The following is a 17,947-nucleotide window of genomic DNA, read 5'->3' as shown; positions in this document are numbered from 1 at the left end:
AACCAAATATCAATAGTTCTGAGATTTTATATTAACTTCTCTATGCGTCTGTCTTCCTTTATTAATGTGAATATGACAAAGTTGGCCAAGTCATACTATACTAATTCAGTTTAGTTCAGTTGCTCAGTTGTGTCCGACTCTCTACAACCCCACGGACTGCAGCATGCCAGGCTTCCCTGTCCATTGTCAACTCCCAGAGTTTACTCAAACTCATGTTCATTCAGTCGGTGATGCCATCCAACCATCTCATCCTCTGTCGTCCCCTTCTCCTCCTGCCTTCAATCTTTCCCAGTATCAGAATCTTTTCAAATGAGTCAGTTCTTCACATCAGGTGACCAAAGTATTGGAGTTTCAGCTTCAGCATCAGAGCTTCCAATGAATATTCAGGACTGATTTCCTTTAGGATGGACTATACTAATTGAGGTCAAGAGAAATAGTTATATCATTTCCAATAGTTTTCCATTTTTTTATTTGGTTGCTATCTGGCCTTCAGTCTAAGAATTGAAATCATAGGCCATTATGGATCATTGATTTAAACCAAGGAAACTAAATCAGAGGTCAGTTTTCCTAAACTGTAAGCTTCATGAGGGCAAGGACTACATCTGTTTTGTGCTTCCCTGGTGGCTCAGGTGGTAAAGAATCCGCCTGCAATGAAAGATAGCTGGGTTCAATCCCTGGGTCAGGAAGATCTCCCGGAGAAGGGAATGGCAACTCACTCCAGTATTCTTGCCTGGAGAATTTCATGGAGAGAGGAGCCTGGCAGGCTACAGGCCATGGGGCCACAAAGGGTGAGACGTGACTGAGCAACTAACACTTTCAACATTAATATTTCCAGTGCCTGGCACAAAGTTGGTACTCACTTAATACTTACAAATAAATTAACAATCAGAAGAACAAGTAACCCAGTGGTTTTCAAACTCAAAAGTGCATCTGAATCACCTGGAAAACTTATTAAAACACAGACTGCCAGGCCTCACCCCAGCCTTTCTGATTTAGTAGGCCTAGGATAGGAACCAATATTTTACATCTCTAACAAGTTCCGAGTGGATACCGATGTTTTCTGGTACAGTGCCTGGCACATAGTGGGCATGCAATTTTAACTATATTAGTTGAAAGAATAAGTGACTAAACAGATTTTAACAAGTACTTATTAAATTGAATTTTGTTTTCTGAAATGGAAAAAAAGGTTGGAGTTGAACTCTCTCCCCTGCCTTTTTGGAAAAGAAATGGAAAGATTTCACCCTAAATGAAGTTGATTTATAAATATAAGTACATGAAGTTGATTTATAAGTATACATATATGAAGTTGATTTATAAGTAAAAATTTAACTTTTTGACTCACTTTGCTTTTCTTTTCAGTCAATCTGTATATGTCATGCTTTATATAACAGCATATTCAAAGCATTTATGAATGGTATATAATACAAATATCAGCAATTACAAGAAAAGATGGTGACATCAAATCCTTACCCAGGGGATGGCCACCATGGGTTATGAAAAAATTTGAGAAAATAAACTTTTAAAAGGGAAAAGGCAAGGTAACCATTATGTGTTTTTAAAAGTTTTTAGTAGAGTAAAATTACAGACTATTCAAGTAACTAACCAGCATGTTATCATTAAAAAAGTAGATAAAATAGCCTAACTCAGGAAGTCATGGTAAAGGGTTAAATAAATAAAACTATCTTTAAATGTATTTTTTCCATAATCAGAAAAGAGGACATTGTTGAGCAGAGACAAAGGCTTAGAACAGTACAAAATACCAGATAGGCAGGTGAGAGTAGAAATCAATATTTAGAAATAAGGTAATGAAAATTCAAAGCTCTCAGTCTTCTAAATTATAGTCCTAACGATTTTGGTTTTCTTGAAGTCCTACAGGTAGTGAATGTATAAAATTGAATTAAATTATATAGTTTTGTGGATAGGTCAAGTCCTTAGTATCATATTAGTCTAGCTGGGAACATGGACTTCGAGTTCTAAATATATAATGAACTTGTAAGTAATACTGTGTGACTATAAACAACTATGAAGTATTTAGCCAATCACTCTCAACCAAAACAAGGACTGTTTACCAAGAACATAAGTTAACTCAGTATGAAATGTAGTTCTTTAACATTTCAGATAGGAAAATGTTCAGATTATCCAAATTGTCTAGAAAAAAATCCTGTAAACACTTTTCTATCAAAAGACCCTTTCTTATTCCATTCTGTTCTTTCACTTGCATAATATAAACGTGAAAGGGTATCTGATAAGTATACCTAAATTAAGTTTACTTCAAATTAAACTTCAAGCATTCGGTCTTTATTTTCCTAAATAGTTTCTGACTCCTAAAGCAAGCAAACAAACAAACATATAAACAAGCAAAATTTACATTTTGCCTCTCCTTTTTGGACGTGCTCCAGTATCATAAGCTAGTGTAAGTCTATTTTGAAGGCGGGAGGGGTAGTTTTAAGCTTTTCATTAAAAGACTTTGAAATCACAAGATTTTCTAAAGTTTTAAGAGAAACTATGGAAGTTTGTGTTATTTTTTTGTATAACACAATAACTCATCTATTCTCATCTCCAGGGGAAAAATGAGTAAGAGGCTACAGTCTGATATTTGGTGACTCTCACCAACACCCAGATTGATTTATATGTTTTTTCCTCTATGTGTCCACAATGTGTTTCATATAGCTCTATCATGACGATGACAAAAATCTGAAAATGGATTTTAAAAAAGCCCTCACCTAGTCTGGTTCTTAAAAGTAAGAAATTTAAGTCTAAAATTACATGTTAATTAATTAATTAATTCCAAAATTACATTTAACCTTAACAAGAGGAATTCAAGGTTTTAATTTCTTGCTATCAGAAACAAATTACTTTCATCTTAAAATTAGCGAAAGAGTTTGGTCCAGAAAAATGAAAGCGTGATTGCTAGAAAGGAGAATCAAACAAGCTACTGTGCGGCTTATCTTATTTTAAAAAAGTCATGAGCTCATGCATGTTTTGTAGAGCTAAAGGCAGGTTAATTTATGTTAAAGGATCCCTACTTGTTTCACCTGACTTTCAGTTGAGATAGACAGTCTACGAAAGTCCACCTGAAAAATAAATGGCTCAAATTAAATTTAGGATACGAAGCAAAATACATGATCTTACAAAGTCTGATTCCAAAATAATGTTCTTAAACATGGAAATATCCCAGTTCATTTCCCAAGTAGTATCTTACCTGCTTTATCTCACTTTTTAACTGCATGATCCCAGTTCGTTCTGTTTTGGTTGCTCCAACAGCACCAACCTCACGAATTGAAATAGCAGGGCTGATATTTGAATCAGTAGGACGAACTATATAGCATGATGGATTAAAGAGAAAGAGGGAGGATAATCAGGTTCAAACTTTTTCTCCATCACTTTTAAAAGACTCAGATGTATGACCTCCTTTTATGTTAATAATAATGAAAAACTCAACAGCTATAAAACTCAACACTTTCTATTCAAAGTGTGGTTCACAGACCTGCAGCATCGCCATCACCTAGAAGCTTGCTAGAATTTTAGGCCCAACTGTAGACCTATTGAATCAAAGTCTGCAGTTTAGCAAGCAAGTAAGTAAGTAATGGACTGTAGCCTAGGTAATTCTTATGAACAGTAAGGCTTGAGGAATACTGCTTTATAACTTTCTCTTACCACTCTAAGGTATCCATCCATCTGATATTATATATTTATTTATTCTAACTCTGAAAGTTAAGCATGGGAGATGACTCTTTTCATTTGCTCTGATGTTTTAGGTTTAGTTTAGTTCAGTTCAGTTCAGTCGCTCAGTCGTGTCCGACTCTTTGTGACCCCATGAATTGTAGCATGCCAGGCTTCCCTGTCCATCACCAACTCCCAGAGTTCACCCAAACCCATGTCCATCGAGTCAGTGATGCCATCCAGCCATCTCATCCTCTGTTGTCCCCTTCTTCTCTTGCCCCCAATCCCTCCCAGCATCAGAGTCTTTTCCAATGAGTCAACTCTTCACATGAGGTGGCCAAAGTACTAGAGTTTCAGCTTTAGCATCATTCCTTCCAAAGAAATCCCAGGGCTGATCTCCTTCAGAATGGACTGGTTGGATCTGCTTGCAAGTCCAAGGGACTCTCAAGAGTCTTCTCCAACACCACAGTTCAAAAGCATCAATTCTTCGGTGCTTGGCTTTCTTCATAGTCCAACTCTCACATCCATACATGACCACTGGAAAAACCATGCCTTGACTAGACGTACCTTTGTTGGCAAAGTAATATCTCTGCTTTTCAATATACTATCTAGGTTGGTCATAACTTTCCTTCCAAGGAGTAAGCACCTTTTACTTTCATGGCTGCAATCACCATCTGCAGTGATTTTTGAGCCCCCCAAAATAAAGCCTGACACTGTTTCCACTGTTTCCCCATCTATTTCCCATGAAGTGATGGGACCAGACTTGATATCAAATACTACCGCCAAACCACCAAGTGCACATATAAGGTTAATTTGTGATAGAACCCAAATGTATTTGAATTTAAAGGTAAAAGCATACATCCGACAGCTACACACACATACACATCACCATAAATGCTACTGAATTATTGTCAACTGGGATATAAGAAAGTTTTAGATGATATAGATTGCTATTTGTGCTAGAGACTTAATGTAAAGGAATATATAAGACAGTCCAAAACAAAATATAATAGTAATCTACTTAATTTAAGGGGGAAAAAAGACACACAGTGGTTTCCAAATCTTGTTTCAGAAGCGAGCTTTGGTTTAAACTATTCCATATATAGGGGTTCTATTTATTTGGAGGAAAAGTTTCTCTGATAAAAGAACAGCATTTTAAAATCAATGAAACATTTAAAATAAGTACTGTGAAATAGAAATGCAGTTATTCAACCTTACCACTTCGTTCCACTCCAAACTCCTTGCCACTGAGTATATGATGCAAGAGGCTCTTCATGGCTGAAGGACTGAGATTCATCAGGCCATCTGTGGCTTCCTCAGCTAGTCAGCAGAAATGTTAGGACAGAGGTATTTCTAATTGGCCTGCCATTCCCACCCCACTTTTTCTGTTTCTTTTCTTGCTTAGAATTTCTGAGTCACTTGATTGGAAGAACAGAATTATGAAATACATTTCCAGAACTATATTGCCTAGGCATGCATACTGCAATTAAGGACAGATTATCTAGTTTATGGATTAACCAGGTTCTTGACTTCTTCAGTCCTCTTCCACATCAGTAGGGTATACTCAGTAGAATCTTTATTTGAAAGTGGGACGAATGAAAGATAAGAAAAATCAAACTGGAAACCAGTTGGAGAAAGTAATGGATGTGTATATGAAGATGGGCTAAAATAATCAAAACTTCTCAGTCTGGAAATATGGCAATTTAAAAAGAGATATGAATCCATGAAATTATGAAGAATATTGAGAAGATAACTTGAACTTGTTCATCAACATCAGACACCTATTATGAGTTTACTACATCTAGGTCATGATTTTAAGCAATGTTAGGACAAACAGGTACGATATAATGCTTGCCTTGAGAGGCTGACCAACTAGCAATGTATGGGAAAGACCACACATGTGAACAAGATAAACAACAATAAAACATGACATGGCCATACTAAGTGTCAAATGAAAGGTATAGACAATAAATGCTTTGGAAATCAGAGGAGACATCAATCTCCAAGGATGAGGACTGATAAAATGCGAAGCACTGTTGAAGTAGTAGGCAGAGGTCAAACTATTGAGAGTCTTGGATATCAGACCCAGGGACCTTGACTTTATCCTAGAAGAAATGAATAGCCATGGCTTGGGGAATCCACAAGAAAAAAAAAATTCTGTAATGGGCAATTAAGAAAAAGTAAAGAATGTTTGAGGATTTTATCCCTTCTTGAGGTTAATTAATGAATAATCAGACTCATAAAACATCCCTTGATATATATGTATGTGTGTGTGTGTGTGTGTGTGTGTGTGTGTGTGTGTGTGTGTGTATGAGACTGACTGACTGCCACCCTACGGACTGTAGCCTGCCAGGTTCCTCTGTCTTTGGGATTCTCTGGCAAGAATACCGGAGTAGGTTGCCATGCCCTCCCCCAGGGGATCTTCCTGACCCAGGGTTCAAACCCATGTCTCTTACATCTCCTGCATTGGCAGGCAGGTTCTTTACCACTAGCGCCACCTGGAAAAGCCCAATGTAATCTATTATAATACATTACAATGCAATCTATAATAATGTGCTGAACTGGAAATCATTTACAATAAGGCAGACTTGGACTCAAATTTCGCTATTTACTAGTTATGTAACTTTGGGCAAGTAATTAACCTGAGTTTCATTTTTTTTAAAAAAACTGATCATTGAGTTTTATAAAAAATTTTATTTTAAAGGTTACTTTCAATTTACAGTTATTACAAAATTATAGGCTATGTTCCCATGTTACACAATACATCCTTGAGCCTATCTTATATCCAATAGTTTGTTGAGTTCCAATTTCTTTTCAGTAAAAGTGAGATTAAAAATACCTTCACCATTGGGTTGTTGTAAGCATTAAATGAGATAATGTATAAAAGTAGTGTCTGGCATATGGTAGGTACAGAATAATAATTAGCTTTATTTCTCTAAAGGGTTATTTAAATATACATTATATAATGTAATTTAGGTTGGATTCAAATCAATAAATTTAGCACTTGCTAACAGTGCAATTAAAAGCCTTTTGGGGAAATTTAATTGAAACAATGGTTAACATTGAGTTTTGCAACTATGATTTTATTTTTGTATGCAATCCCTATCTCTATTATTTTGTCATTCTTGTTGAAATCAAACAAATACAAAGGTCATGCCATGGGGTCCCCCCATACTTCTGTGCTACAGCTTCCAAAGGCCCCATTTATTTTTCTAAAACTATCACCTTGCCAAATATACCTTTAGCTAATATCAAAAAGTTTTGTCAGATAAATATTAACAGAAATATTGCCTTCCTTTATTTGATCCTGATGGTAACTAGACAGAATACTGATACTATAATCAAACTGATGTGGTGACTCAATCTGACAGCCAGAGGTGGCATGCCTGAATCAGAATCAAACCCAGTCTGTCATACTTAGTTTGATGTATGCAGAAGACCCAGGTTCAATCACTGGGTTGGGAAGATCCCCTGGAGAAGGAAATGGCAGCCTACTCCAATATTCTTGCCTGGAGAATTCCATGGACAGAGGAGCCTAGTGAGCTGCAGTCCATGGCGTTGCCAAGAGTTGGACATGACTAAGCAGCTAACACTTTCACTTTTCACCTGTCCTGGATCATTCTAGGAGTTAGTAGGAAGGTAATTTGGAGCACAGAGCCACCAAAAGATGGAATTTTGAAATTGAAAACTGATATATAAACTTGTTATAGCAATCCCTTGACTTGTATAGAGACAAACATGGGAACAATACTGCTATATGCAGCATCTGAGCTACTGATAGAAATCTTTTAGCTTCCTTTCTCTCCTGATTCAAAACTTAATAGACCTCCAATAAAAATGAATTCTGCCTCAATTACTTAATTGAATACCTGAGCATCGAAGGGAGTGGGCCAGTTCTGTTGCCATAACTTGTATGATCAGACCAATTCGAAGTCGAAACATTTCAGCAAAGAGGCCAGGTTGAGTTCGCATATACATGGCTAGATATACCATTATTTCCTGTGCATGGAATGAATACAGACAAAAATTATACCATGGATCTCACAAGGCCTATTTTGCGGTCTTCAGAAATTGCCAGATCAACTGAAAACAAACTTTTAAATATCAGTCATCAGATTAGGCTTTATAATTCTGCTCACCTGTGTAAGAATTGAAATGCTCATATCCCCTTCACTGGCTTCATCTATCAGTTGAGTGAGTACTTCATAGGGCAGAGGTCTAAGGAAGAAGACAGTGAACAAAGACAAAATTCTGCAACTACTTAACCTAAATATATTGAGAAAATGAAAAAGCTCCTCCTAAGTCCAAGTCAGTGTCTCAACATCTCATCATTACTGGTATCATTCTGTTTCTTTCAGTCTTCAAAGTTTACTGCCTCCCCAAAGCACTCTGCCCTGTATGAACTCAGGAGAGCTCTGCTCCCTCCTCTCTAAGCCTGGATTGCTTTTCTCCCTTACAATTGTACTTAAAACTCACCCCATAATGTCTATCCAGAGCAGGTTTTCATGGTTAATTCTTAACATTTGATAAGTTACTATTATGGCTGGAAAGTAACAAACTAAATTTAAGCTGTGCCTTTTGGAAGCCATTTTATTGCTTTACAATCATACTTTATAGTCTTATACTGATTTTTATAGATTCATCAGATTATATATATATGCACACATGCTCCCTCCCATACTTCTGACTCTCCTGTTGATACTAAGCACTCTGGGAGCGTGGGGGATGTCATCTTCTTTTGGATTACCCACAGTAGTCACAGAATTGATCTAATTTGTAATAAAAGGTTCTGCTTGGCAGGAGTATGGTGTTATGGACTGAATTGTGTTCCAAGTTCCTATGTTGAAATCCTAACTCCTAGGACCTCAGAGTGTAACCTTGTTTGGAGATGGGGTCTATAAAGTGACTCTATAAAGACGTAAGCTAAAGTGAGGTCATTGGGTGGGCCCTAATCTACTATGACTGGTGTCTTTTATAAGTGAGAAATTTGGACAGAGAGAAGAAATGTGAAGAGACATAAGGGAAAAATAGCCATCTATAAGCATAGGAGAGAGGTCTGGAATGAAGTCTATAGAATAGCTCATTTTGTGTGTGTGTGGGGGATAATTCCAGTTGCCTTGTTTGTTGATTTTTTTGAAGGAAAGGTTTGGGAAAGTCAATAAGTAAAAACAAACAAACAAAAAACCTCCAAAAGAGCAAAATACATTTGAGTAATCCCTGTGAGTTTTATCTTTCATTTACTCATGTCCTATCACTGCTTCCTGGTGGCTCAGATGGTAAAGAATCTGCTTGCAATGTGGGAGACCTGGGTTTGATCCCTGGGTGGGGAAGATCCTCTGGAGAAGGAAATGGCAACCCACTCCAGTATTCTTGCCTGGAGAATCCCATGGACAGAGGAGTCTGGCGGGCTCCAATCCATGGAGTCACAAAGAGTTGGATATAACTAAGTACAGCACAGAAATATCACTCCAAACATTCTCACATCGAGGGTCCCTGATAGAAGGTCACACACATAGGACATTATCATCCATTTGTAGATTAGGACAACAGAATTGTGGCCAGTCCTCACAGCTCTAAAATTTCAGAGAAGCTTGATCAAACCCAAACAAAACCATACTAACGCAGAGATGGTCTTCTCTCGAGGTTCTGGGGGGAGTCCCACTGTCAAATGTTTCTGATGGGAGAGAAGGTCTGTGCAGGCCTACAAATAAACAGCATAACAGTATTACCCTTCACAGAATACTTCAGATTTCCATGAAAATTCCTCTTTACAGCCTAGAAACCTTTGCTCCCCCTTTAATTTAATGACACATCAGTCTTTTCCTTAGGAAATGCCATAAACATCAGAAAAGAGAGATTTCTATGAAGGTATTTTTATTTCCTAAGAGGTAGGATCTTTTAGTCTAGTGTAAATTCCTTCTTAAGATCTATGATTTTTATAGTTTTTAACACCTCTATAAGTCTACAGTTTATATGCTTCGGTATTAAATATTTGACACTCATAAAAAAAAGGTTAACTGATATCAGAAATTTTATGTGGGAAAAACAAGAGTTCAAATGATTAGATGCTGTGGTGATTTCCTTAAAAAGCTTCAGAAACAAATTTTTTTAAAAAGCACCTCCATTTAGATTTGATATAAATTTAAGAATTCATAGTACCTCATCGAGTGCTTCCACCTTCTTCCTTAAGATTCCAGAGATGTATCTGATCAGGCCCCAGTGACGAATTTCTCCAACTTTGCCATATAGCTCAGTAAGCAGCTCTCTGACTGTGATGCTCTCTTCATCATACAATCCAGTGTCCCAGTCAGGTCCTCTGAAATGTTAAAGGCAGGCCTACATTAATTATAAATAAAGCTACAGGCAACAATCTTTCATTTGTGTTATAATGAGAGTGCCTGTTTTTGATAGGTCTCTCTCATTAGGAAATGAATGTTATTTACTGTGAATTCTTATTAAAAAAACTATTTTAATAGTCAGTACTGAGAGCCAAATATCTAGACAAGAATAAGTCTTAGTTTCAGTTGTGTTTTGACAAAATGCATTCTTTTACCCTATCAATGGGCTTCAAGGTAGCTGAAATTAAAGTCAAAGATTTAATTTAACTACTGCAAGTTCAGAAAGTATGGTGCACTTAGGGAAGTAATGAAGAAGAAAAAATTTGCTTATTTTTAAAAGATATATATCATATACATTATTGCTATAAAAATTTATATAATGCAAGTCAACTATAAAATACCATAAAAGATATATAAAGTGTTATAAAATTGGGAATTTAGTATATGATAAAAGGTAGATTATTTATTAAATGATGTTAAGACAAGTAGCCACTGGGGAAAAAGTTGAATCCATGCTTCGCACTGTACACCAAAATTCCAAATGTATCAAATTTAAATGTCAAAGTACTAAAAGAGATAGGGGAGAACTACTTTATTATTTTAGAAGCAAGAGGACTTTTAAACTGTGTACTTTATACCAGAAGCCATAAAAGAAAGGTTGATACATTTATATATCACACATAAATATATATTTATATAAATACCAAAAACTCATTGCAAAAACCACTATAAGAAAAGTCATAGAACACATTGCTGCTGCTGCTGCTGCTGCTAAGTCGCTTCAGTCGTGTCCGACTCTGTGCGATCCCATAGAGGCAGCCCACCAGGCTCCCCCCGTCCCTGGGATTCTCCAGGCAAGAACACTGGAGCGGGTTGCCATTTCCTTCTCCAATAGAACACATTACAAACTGAGAAAAAATATTTCCAATTCATAGGCCAATTTCTCTAATATATAAAAAATTCCACTAAAAAACTACTAGAACTCATCAATGAATTCAGTAAAGTTGCAGGATACAAAATTAATATACATAAATCTACTGCATTTCTACAAACTGACAATAAAGGATCAGAAAGAGAAATTAAGATCAATCTCACTTAAAATCATATCAAAAGAATAAAATAAAAATAAATCTAAGTAAGGAGATAAAAGACCTGTACTTGGAAAACTATAAGACACTGGATGAAAGAAATTGAAGGTGACAAAAACAAATGAAAAGATATACTGTGTTCATGGATTGGAAGAATTAATATTGCTAATGTCACCATACTACCCAAGGCAATCTTTAGATTCAGTGCAATCCTTATCAAAATACCAATGGCATTTTTCACAGAACTAGAACAAATAATCCTAAAATTTGTATGGAAATACTAAAGACACTGAATGGCCAAAATAATTTTAAGAAGAAAAAGCTGGAGGAATCATGCTCCCTGTCTTTGGACTATACTATAAAGCTATTCTCTTCAAAGAAGTATGGTACTGGCACAAAAGCAGACACACAGACCAATGGAACAGAGTAGAGACCCCAGAAATAAATTCACACTTATATAATCAATAAATGTTCAACAAAGGAGATAAGAATATACAATGGGAAAATACAGTCTCTTTAAACAAATGGTGTTGGGAAAACTGGACAGCTACTAATACATGCAAAAGAATCAAACTGTATTATTTTCCTATACCATATATAAAAATAAACTCAAAATGGATTAAAGACTTAAATGTAAGACATGAAACCATAAAAATTCTAGAAGAAAACATAGACAGTATGCTCTTTTGACACTGGTCTTAGCAATTTTTTTAAAAATTAATTTTTATTAGAGAATAGTTGCTTTACAATGTTGTATTAGTTTTTGTTGTACAGCAAAGTGAATCAGCTATATGTGTGTATGTGTGTGTGTGTGTATATATATATATGTGTATATATATATATATATATATATATATATATATCTCCTGTCTTTTGGATTTCCTTCTCATTTAGGTCACCACAGAGCACTGAGTAGAGTTTCCTGAGCTATACAATAGGTTCTCAATAGTTATATCTTTTATACATAGTAGTGTATCAACCCCAATCTCCCAATTCATCCTACCATCCCTTCCCCTGTTGCCATCTCCTATTCAAGTGTGGATAAAGAAACAAATAAGACTACCTCAAAGTAAAAGTTTTGCACAGAGACAGAAATTGTCAAGAAAAAGTCTGTCTACTAAAGAGAAGATAATTGTAAATGATATTCCCACGTCTCCTGTGTCTCCTGCATTGGCAGGCGGATTCTTTACCACTGAGCCACCTAGGAAGCCCCACTTCAGTAGTATTCTTGCCTAAAATGTATAACCTAAATTTAATTATGAAGAAACACCAGGTAAACCAAACTTTAGGGATATTCTGCAAAATAAATTGTCTGTATCCTTTAAAAATGTTAACAACAGCCATATCATCTTTTCTTTCTTCTCTGCTTCCACCATGATATCAACTCCTCTCTTATAAGGACCCTTATGTTTATATCAGGCCCACCTTGATCAACCAGGATAATCTCCCCCAACTCAAGATTCTTTTTGAAAAAATTTATTTTAACTGGAAGGATAATTATTAGTCTTCTGACATCTGGGACTAAGATAATAAATCTGCATTGTTTTAAATTTTAAAAAGTCAATAACATTAAAGATAAAGACTTAGGAACTGTTCCACATTAAAGGAGACAAGGGACATATGAGAACGAAATGAAATTCATCATTTAGATTTTCTTTTGCTATAAAGACATTATTGGGACAACCAAAAAATCTTAGATATTTGTTGGACAACCAACAAAGCTGTACATTAGATAGTGGTATTATCTTAACATTAATTTTCTGATTTTGGCAATTGTACTGTGCTTATATAAGTGAATCCCTAGTCTTTAGGAAATACTCACTGAAGTATTAATATTTGGGGGTAGAGAGGGATCGTGTTTGCACTTACTGTCAATGGTTCAGAAAAAATATGTGTGTGGTGATGACAATGATGAGATGATGATGAATAAGACAGGGAAGGACGAAAGGAGGGAGGGAGGGAGAGAGAGAAAGACAGAGAGAGAGAAATATTAAAGCTTAGTGTGAACATCTGAGGGATCTGAGTGATGGATATCCAGAAATTCTTTTTTGTATTATCTTTACAAGTTTTCTCTCTAAGTTTGTAATGGTCAGAATGAAAATAAATAATATGAAAATAAGTATTGCGATATCTCACAATCAGGGAAAATTCTTTTTATTCCTAGAGATCAGAGAAAGTTTCTTGGAGGTGACAGATAATTCAGGCCTTGATATATGGCTAGAATTCCAACAAAGAGAAATGGGATGTGGTAAAGAAGAGTGGGCCAGACAGAGGAAAAAACATGAACCAAGGTCTGAAAGTAGTCATGTACAGGCTTTGGATATGATAAGCAATGGGCTGTTTTGGTGGGAGAATTCACACTCTGATGGGGGAGCAATGGTAGATAAAGGTTGAAAGTTATAGTATAGAGGATATAGGTTTGATCACTGATTCCCAACTATAGTTGTGGTCATGTAGGGAGAGGCAGGGGGTGAGAAAGACTTGAAGATGATGACACAATTTCACATCTGGGTGACTGAAACAACAATAATACCATGAAAAGCCAGGCAGCAGTATGTTTCTGGTAAAGACAGTGAATTTGATTTTAGACATGTTGAGTAAGAAGATACATAAAAATAAATTTCAAGTAGATCAAGAGCTTAAATTTTTAAAAATTCTTAAAGGCATTTAAAATATTTCTAAATTCTGGGAGGGAAGAAGATTCTCCCCATGTATGACAAGAAATCCAGAAACCAAAAAAGAAAATACTGATGTAGATTTGACTATATAAAATGAAATTTTTGCACAGAGAAAGGCATATGAACAAAGTTAAAAAGCAAATTATTTGGACAAAATATCTGCAACAAATATAGCAAAAAAAATAGTAATATATGCTATCAATAAGAAAAATATAAATAATAATAGAAAGCAAAGTTTATGAACAGACAATTCACAGAAGGAATACTAGTCAATAGCCATAGGAGACCCCACCTCCCAGTTTCTATTCAAATTTACAAAGGGATATTGGGCAGAATTCCAAGTGTATTAAAAGCCACATAGTACATCATATACAATCTACTCAAAAGGTCTGATATTACCTAGTTTTAGGGAGATTACAAGTTTCAATCAGATGTTATGGTAAAGTTAGTATATACTGGATTAGATGAAGAAAATTCATGTGTTGGCAGCAGAAAAGTTGACAGTCAACCATGGATCATCTGACCTGATAGGAAAGCAGGAGTTTTTCAAGTCTGTGCTTGCCCATCCCAACTACCCTGCTGAATCATCAGTTTTCATTCAAGCTACAGTCATTCTGTCCTTACGCCTTATCTCTTCACCGTCTCTATCTTTTCATTACTCTGCATTTAGTATTGTGCCTGGCACGTAAGTACTCAGCTGATACTTTGTGAACAGAGTACCTTACCTTAAAGGAAAAAGAAAGGAACAAAGGTATCAAAGTAATAATTCTCATGTGTTTTTTTGGTAGTAGCATATAACAAGTTTTAACAGTTGGTACATGGATAGCTTGTATGAAAGGGGTAGTCCCTCACAGCATCAGACTGTCAGGAGGCTTATGTAAGGCATAAGTTCTACCATCCACAACAGGAGGAGGGCAAGGAAACTCCCAGGGAAGAGAGGAGGAGGGGGTTACATGTCTAGGTATATACCTTAGTAGCACCATGAGGAGTTGCTAGGTTAGAAAGCTCTGAATGCAGCAGTGGTTTGGGATACTCATGGCCCAGGGTTTATCTCTTGTTAGCAGATGCAGGATGAATTTTGAGGAGGATGCAAAGCAGATAGGCCCTAAATGGCTTAAAATATGTTTGGGCTATTTTTAATAAAATTGGGTATGTAAAAATTCAACTTTGGTGCTGATGGGCTTTTCAGCTTCCTTGTTTACTCATTAAACACTATAATCTGATGGAAACAACACAGGCACTGGAGTCAGACAGTTCAAGGGGACTTCATTATCAACTAGAGAGGCTGAAAGTCCCAGATCCTTATCTAGCCTTCTTTGACACTCCCTGGCAGTGAGGAAGGTGGAGCAGAAGTTTGAGCTTCCCATTCAGCCTTTGTTGACAGGAGTAGCACCACAAATTTTTCTCTGGGGCTTGGGTGGAGTAAAGTGGTATTGTCTCAAAGATGTCTGTCTTGCTAGAGTGCCTTTTCTCTGGTCTTGCTAGGGTGCCTTTTCTCTGGTCTGGGAAAAATGGGTTTTCCTTAGGGTTTTTGTTGTCTGTGTTCACTGATTGTCCTTTTTAGGCTGATGGCTTCTCCAGCACCCAATGAGGAAACAAAGAAAACCCGGGGATGTTACCACCCTGTCACTCTTCAATCCTGAGGTCCTTAGCCAATGTGCCTTCTTCTCTCTACCTTTTGACATCTTGTTACATTTGTTTTATAAATAATGTCCTCCTGTACTTAGCAGGAGGAACAGAGAGAAATGGATTTACTCTATTTTGTCTAGAACCAGCAATTCCACTGTGGTTACATTTAAACCAGCAATTCCACTGTGGTTACATTTAAAGAGATTCTTAAAGGCTACCCACTCCAGTATTCTGGCCTGGAGAATTCCAACGACTGTATAGTCCATGGGGTCACAAACAGTCAGACACGACTGAGTGACTTTCACTTTCACATTTTTTAGAAATAATACTGAAATATTTAGGGATAAAAAATCAGGAACAGAGTACGTCAAGGCTGTATTTTGTCACCCTGCTTATTTAACTTATATGCAGAGTACATCATGAGAAATGCTGGACTGGAAGAAACACAAGCTGGAATCAAGATTGCTGGGAGAAATATCAATAACCTCAGATATGCAGATGACACCACCCTTATGGCAGAAAGTGAAGAACTAAAGAGCCTCTTCATGAAAGTGAAAAAGGGCAGTGAAAAAGTTGGCTTAAAAGCTCAACATTCAGAAAATCAAGATCATGGCATCTGGTCTCATCATTTCATGGCAAATAGATGGGGAAACAATGAAAACAGTGAGAGACTTTATTTTTCTGGGCTCCAAAAATCACTGCAGATGGTGACTGCAGCCATGAAATTAAAAGACACTTGTTTTTTGGAAAAAAAGTTCTGACCAACCTAGATAGTGTATTAAAAAGCAGAGACATTACTTTGCCAACAAACGTCCGTCTAGTCAAAGCTATGATTTTTCCACTAGTCATGTATGGATGTGAGAGTTGGACTATAAAGAGAGCTGAGCACCAAAGAATTGATGCTTTTGAATTGTGGTGTTGGAGAAGACTCTTGAGAGTCCCTTGGATTGCAAGGAGATCCAACCAGTCCATCCTAAAGGAAATCAGTCCTGAATATTCATTGGAAGGACTGATGCTAAAGCTGAAACTCCAATACTTTGGCTACCTGATGTGAAGAACTGACTCATTGGGAAGACCCTGATGTTGGGAAAGATTGAAAGCGGGAGGAGAAGGGTGAAAGGTTGTTGTTGAACCAAAAAAAAAAGACGCTGGGATTCTTGGCCCCCAGAAGAGAAGAATTCAATCTGGGGCCAGAGACAAGGCTTGATCGTTCAGAGCTTTTGCGTAATAAAGCTTTATTGAAGTATAAAGGAGATAGAGAAAGCTTTTGACATAGGCATCAGAAGGGGGCAGAAAGAGTACCCCCCTGCTAGTCTTCAATTGGATGTTATATAGTCACTAGCAGTCTGTTAATAAAAGAAAGGAATGTCTTAAAACTCAGAATGGCACTAGGCCCCTCACCCATAAGATGCATTTTGGGATAATCTTGGCACCAAATGGTTCATCCTGGGCCATAAAATGATTAACTTGAATCTTGAAGAAGGGCAGATCACCATACAAATAGTTTTATTTACATAGATTAGGGGAACAATATCTGAGTATAACATACTGGTTTGTCAAGTAGCTTCTGAGCCAAGAGGCGGAACCGACTTGAAGACAGAGTTTGGGGTAAATGCATAGTACATTAGCATAGCTTAAGACAAACATTTCCATGAGAAAAAGGCATTGGTTATCTCTAGGTTTGAGAATAGTTAACTTCAGGTGAAACCAGGTGTCATTATGTCAACACAGTATTTTAAGAGAAACCTCCTTTTAAATTTGTATAGAGAAGGAAAAAATATCGCTAGTTTGTTTCCTCCTGCCGCTTAAGAGAGATAAAAATGTCTGACACTTGCAGGCTATTTCCTCCGTTTGGAGACCCCTGGCCTTCCTGCCTGTTACCCTCTCAAGGGGACAACAGAGGATTAGATGGTTGGATGGTATCATTGACTCAATGGACATGAGTTTGAGTAGGCTCTGGGACAGGAAATCCTGGTGTGCTGTAGTCCATGGTGTCACAAAGAGTCAGACATGACTGAGTGACTGAACTGAACTGACTTAGGGATAAAGTGATAAAATGTTTGGTATCCTCTTCAAAATAATCCAGGAGGAAGAGAGAATGAGAATATAGATGGGACGAGATTCATCATGTGTTCAGGCTGGGAGATAGGTCTAAAAGTATTCATCACGCTATTCTCTCTACTTTTTTATAAGTTTCAGCATTTCTGTCATCAAAGTTACTCTCCGTCCTCTGTTGAGGATGGGTTGGAAGAGAACTAGATCAAAGCAGAAAGTTGTTAGAAAACTGTAGCAACAGTCCTAGGGAAAGACAAAGGCCTGAATGAAGACACAACAGTAGAGATGCAAAAGATAAATATTTAGAGATAAAACTGGACAGACTTGATGATTAACTGGATATGAGGAGAAGGCTTGATGATTAGGTAAGTGTTAGTTCCAACAGTAGAGATGGAGAATTGACTCATAGAATGGAGTCATAGAAGTGACTCCATTTTTGATGTTTGATTGTTGACTGTTTTCAAGTTGTACAACTCCCCTTTCCTTTCCAGCCTCC

At 36.8% G+C, this 17,947-nt stretch overlaps 1 protein-coding gene across 6 annotated transcripts in view; it reads right to left on the bottom strand.

Moving 5' to 3' along the window:
* The window catches only part of PHKA1 (phosphorylase kinase regulatory subunit alpha 1), a 173,780-nt gene that overhangs the window by 25,053 nt on the left and 130,780 nt on the right, over nucleotides 1-17,947 (bottom strand). For 2 of the 6 annotated variants that reach the window (XM_005227992.5, XM_005227993.4), the window contains 7 exons: nucleotides 9,823-9,979; nucleotides 9,285-9,364; nucleotides 7,803-7,881; nucleotides 7,533-7,662; nucleotides 4,882-4,983; nucleotides 3,203-3,318; nucleotides 3,027-3,074 (listed from right to left, as the gene is read on the bottom strand). In XM_005227992.5, coding sequence (XP_005228049.1) covers nucleotides 3,027-3,074; nucleotides 3,203-3,318; nucleotides 4,882-4,983; nucleotides 7,533-7,662; nucleotides 7,803-7,881; nucleotides 9,285-9,364; nucleotides 9,823-9,979 — 712 coding nt within the window. The remainder of the gene's footprint in view (nucleotides 1-3,026; nucleotides 3,075-3,202; nucleotides 3,319-4,881; nucleotides 4,984-7,532; nucleotides 7,663-7,802; nucleotides 7,882-9,284; nucleotides 9,365-9,822; nucleotides 9,980-17,947) is intronic. The other 4 variants (XM_002700009.6, XM_024988834.2, XM_002700010.7 and 1 more) reach the window with 2 other exon arrangements.

The sequence above is a fragment of the Bos taurus genome, chromosome X (genome assembly GCF_002263795.3).
Source record: "Bos taurus isolate L1 Dominette 01449 registration number 42190680 breed Hereford chromosome X, ARS-UCD2.0, whole genome shotgun sequence".
In the NCBI taxonomy this organism is placed as follows: Eukaryota; Metazoa; Chordata; class Mammalia; order Artiodactyla; family Bovidae; genus Bos; species Bos taurus.
Note: the sequence above shows the minus strand (reverse complement) of the source record. Positions and strands in the feature narration are given on the sequence as shown.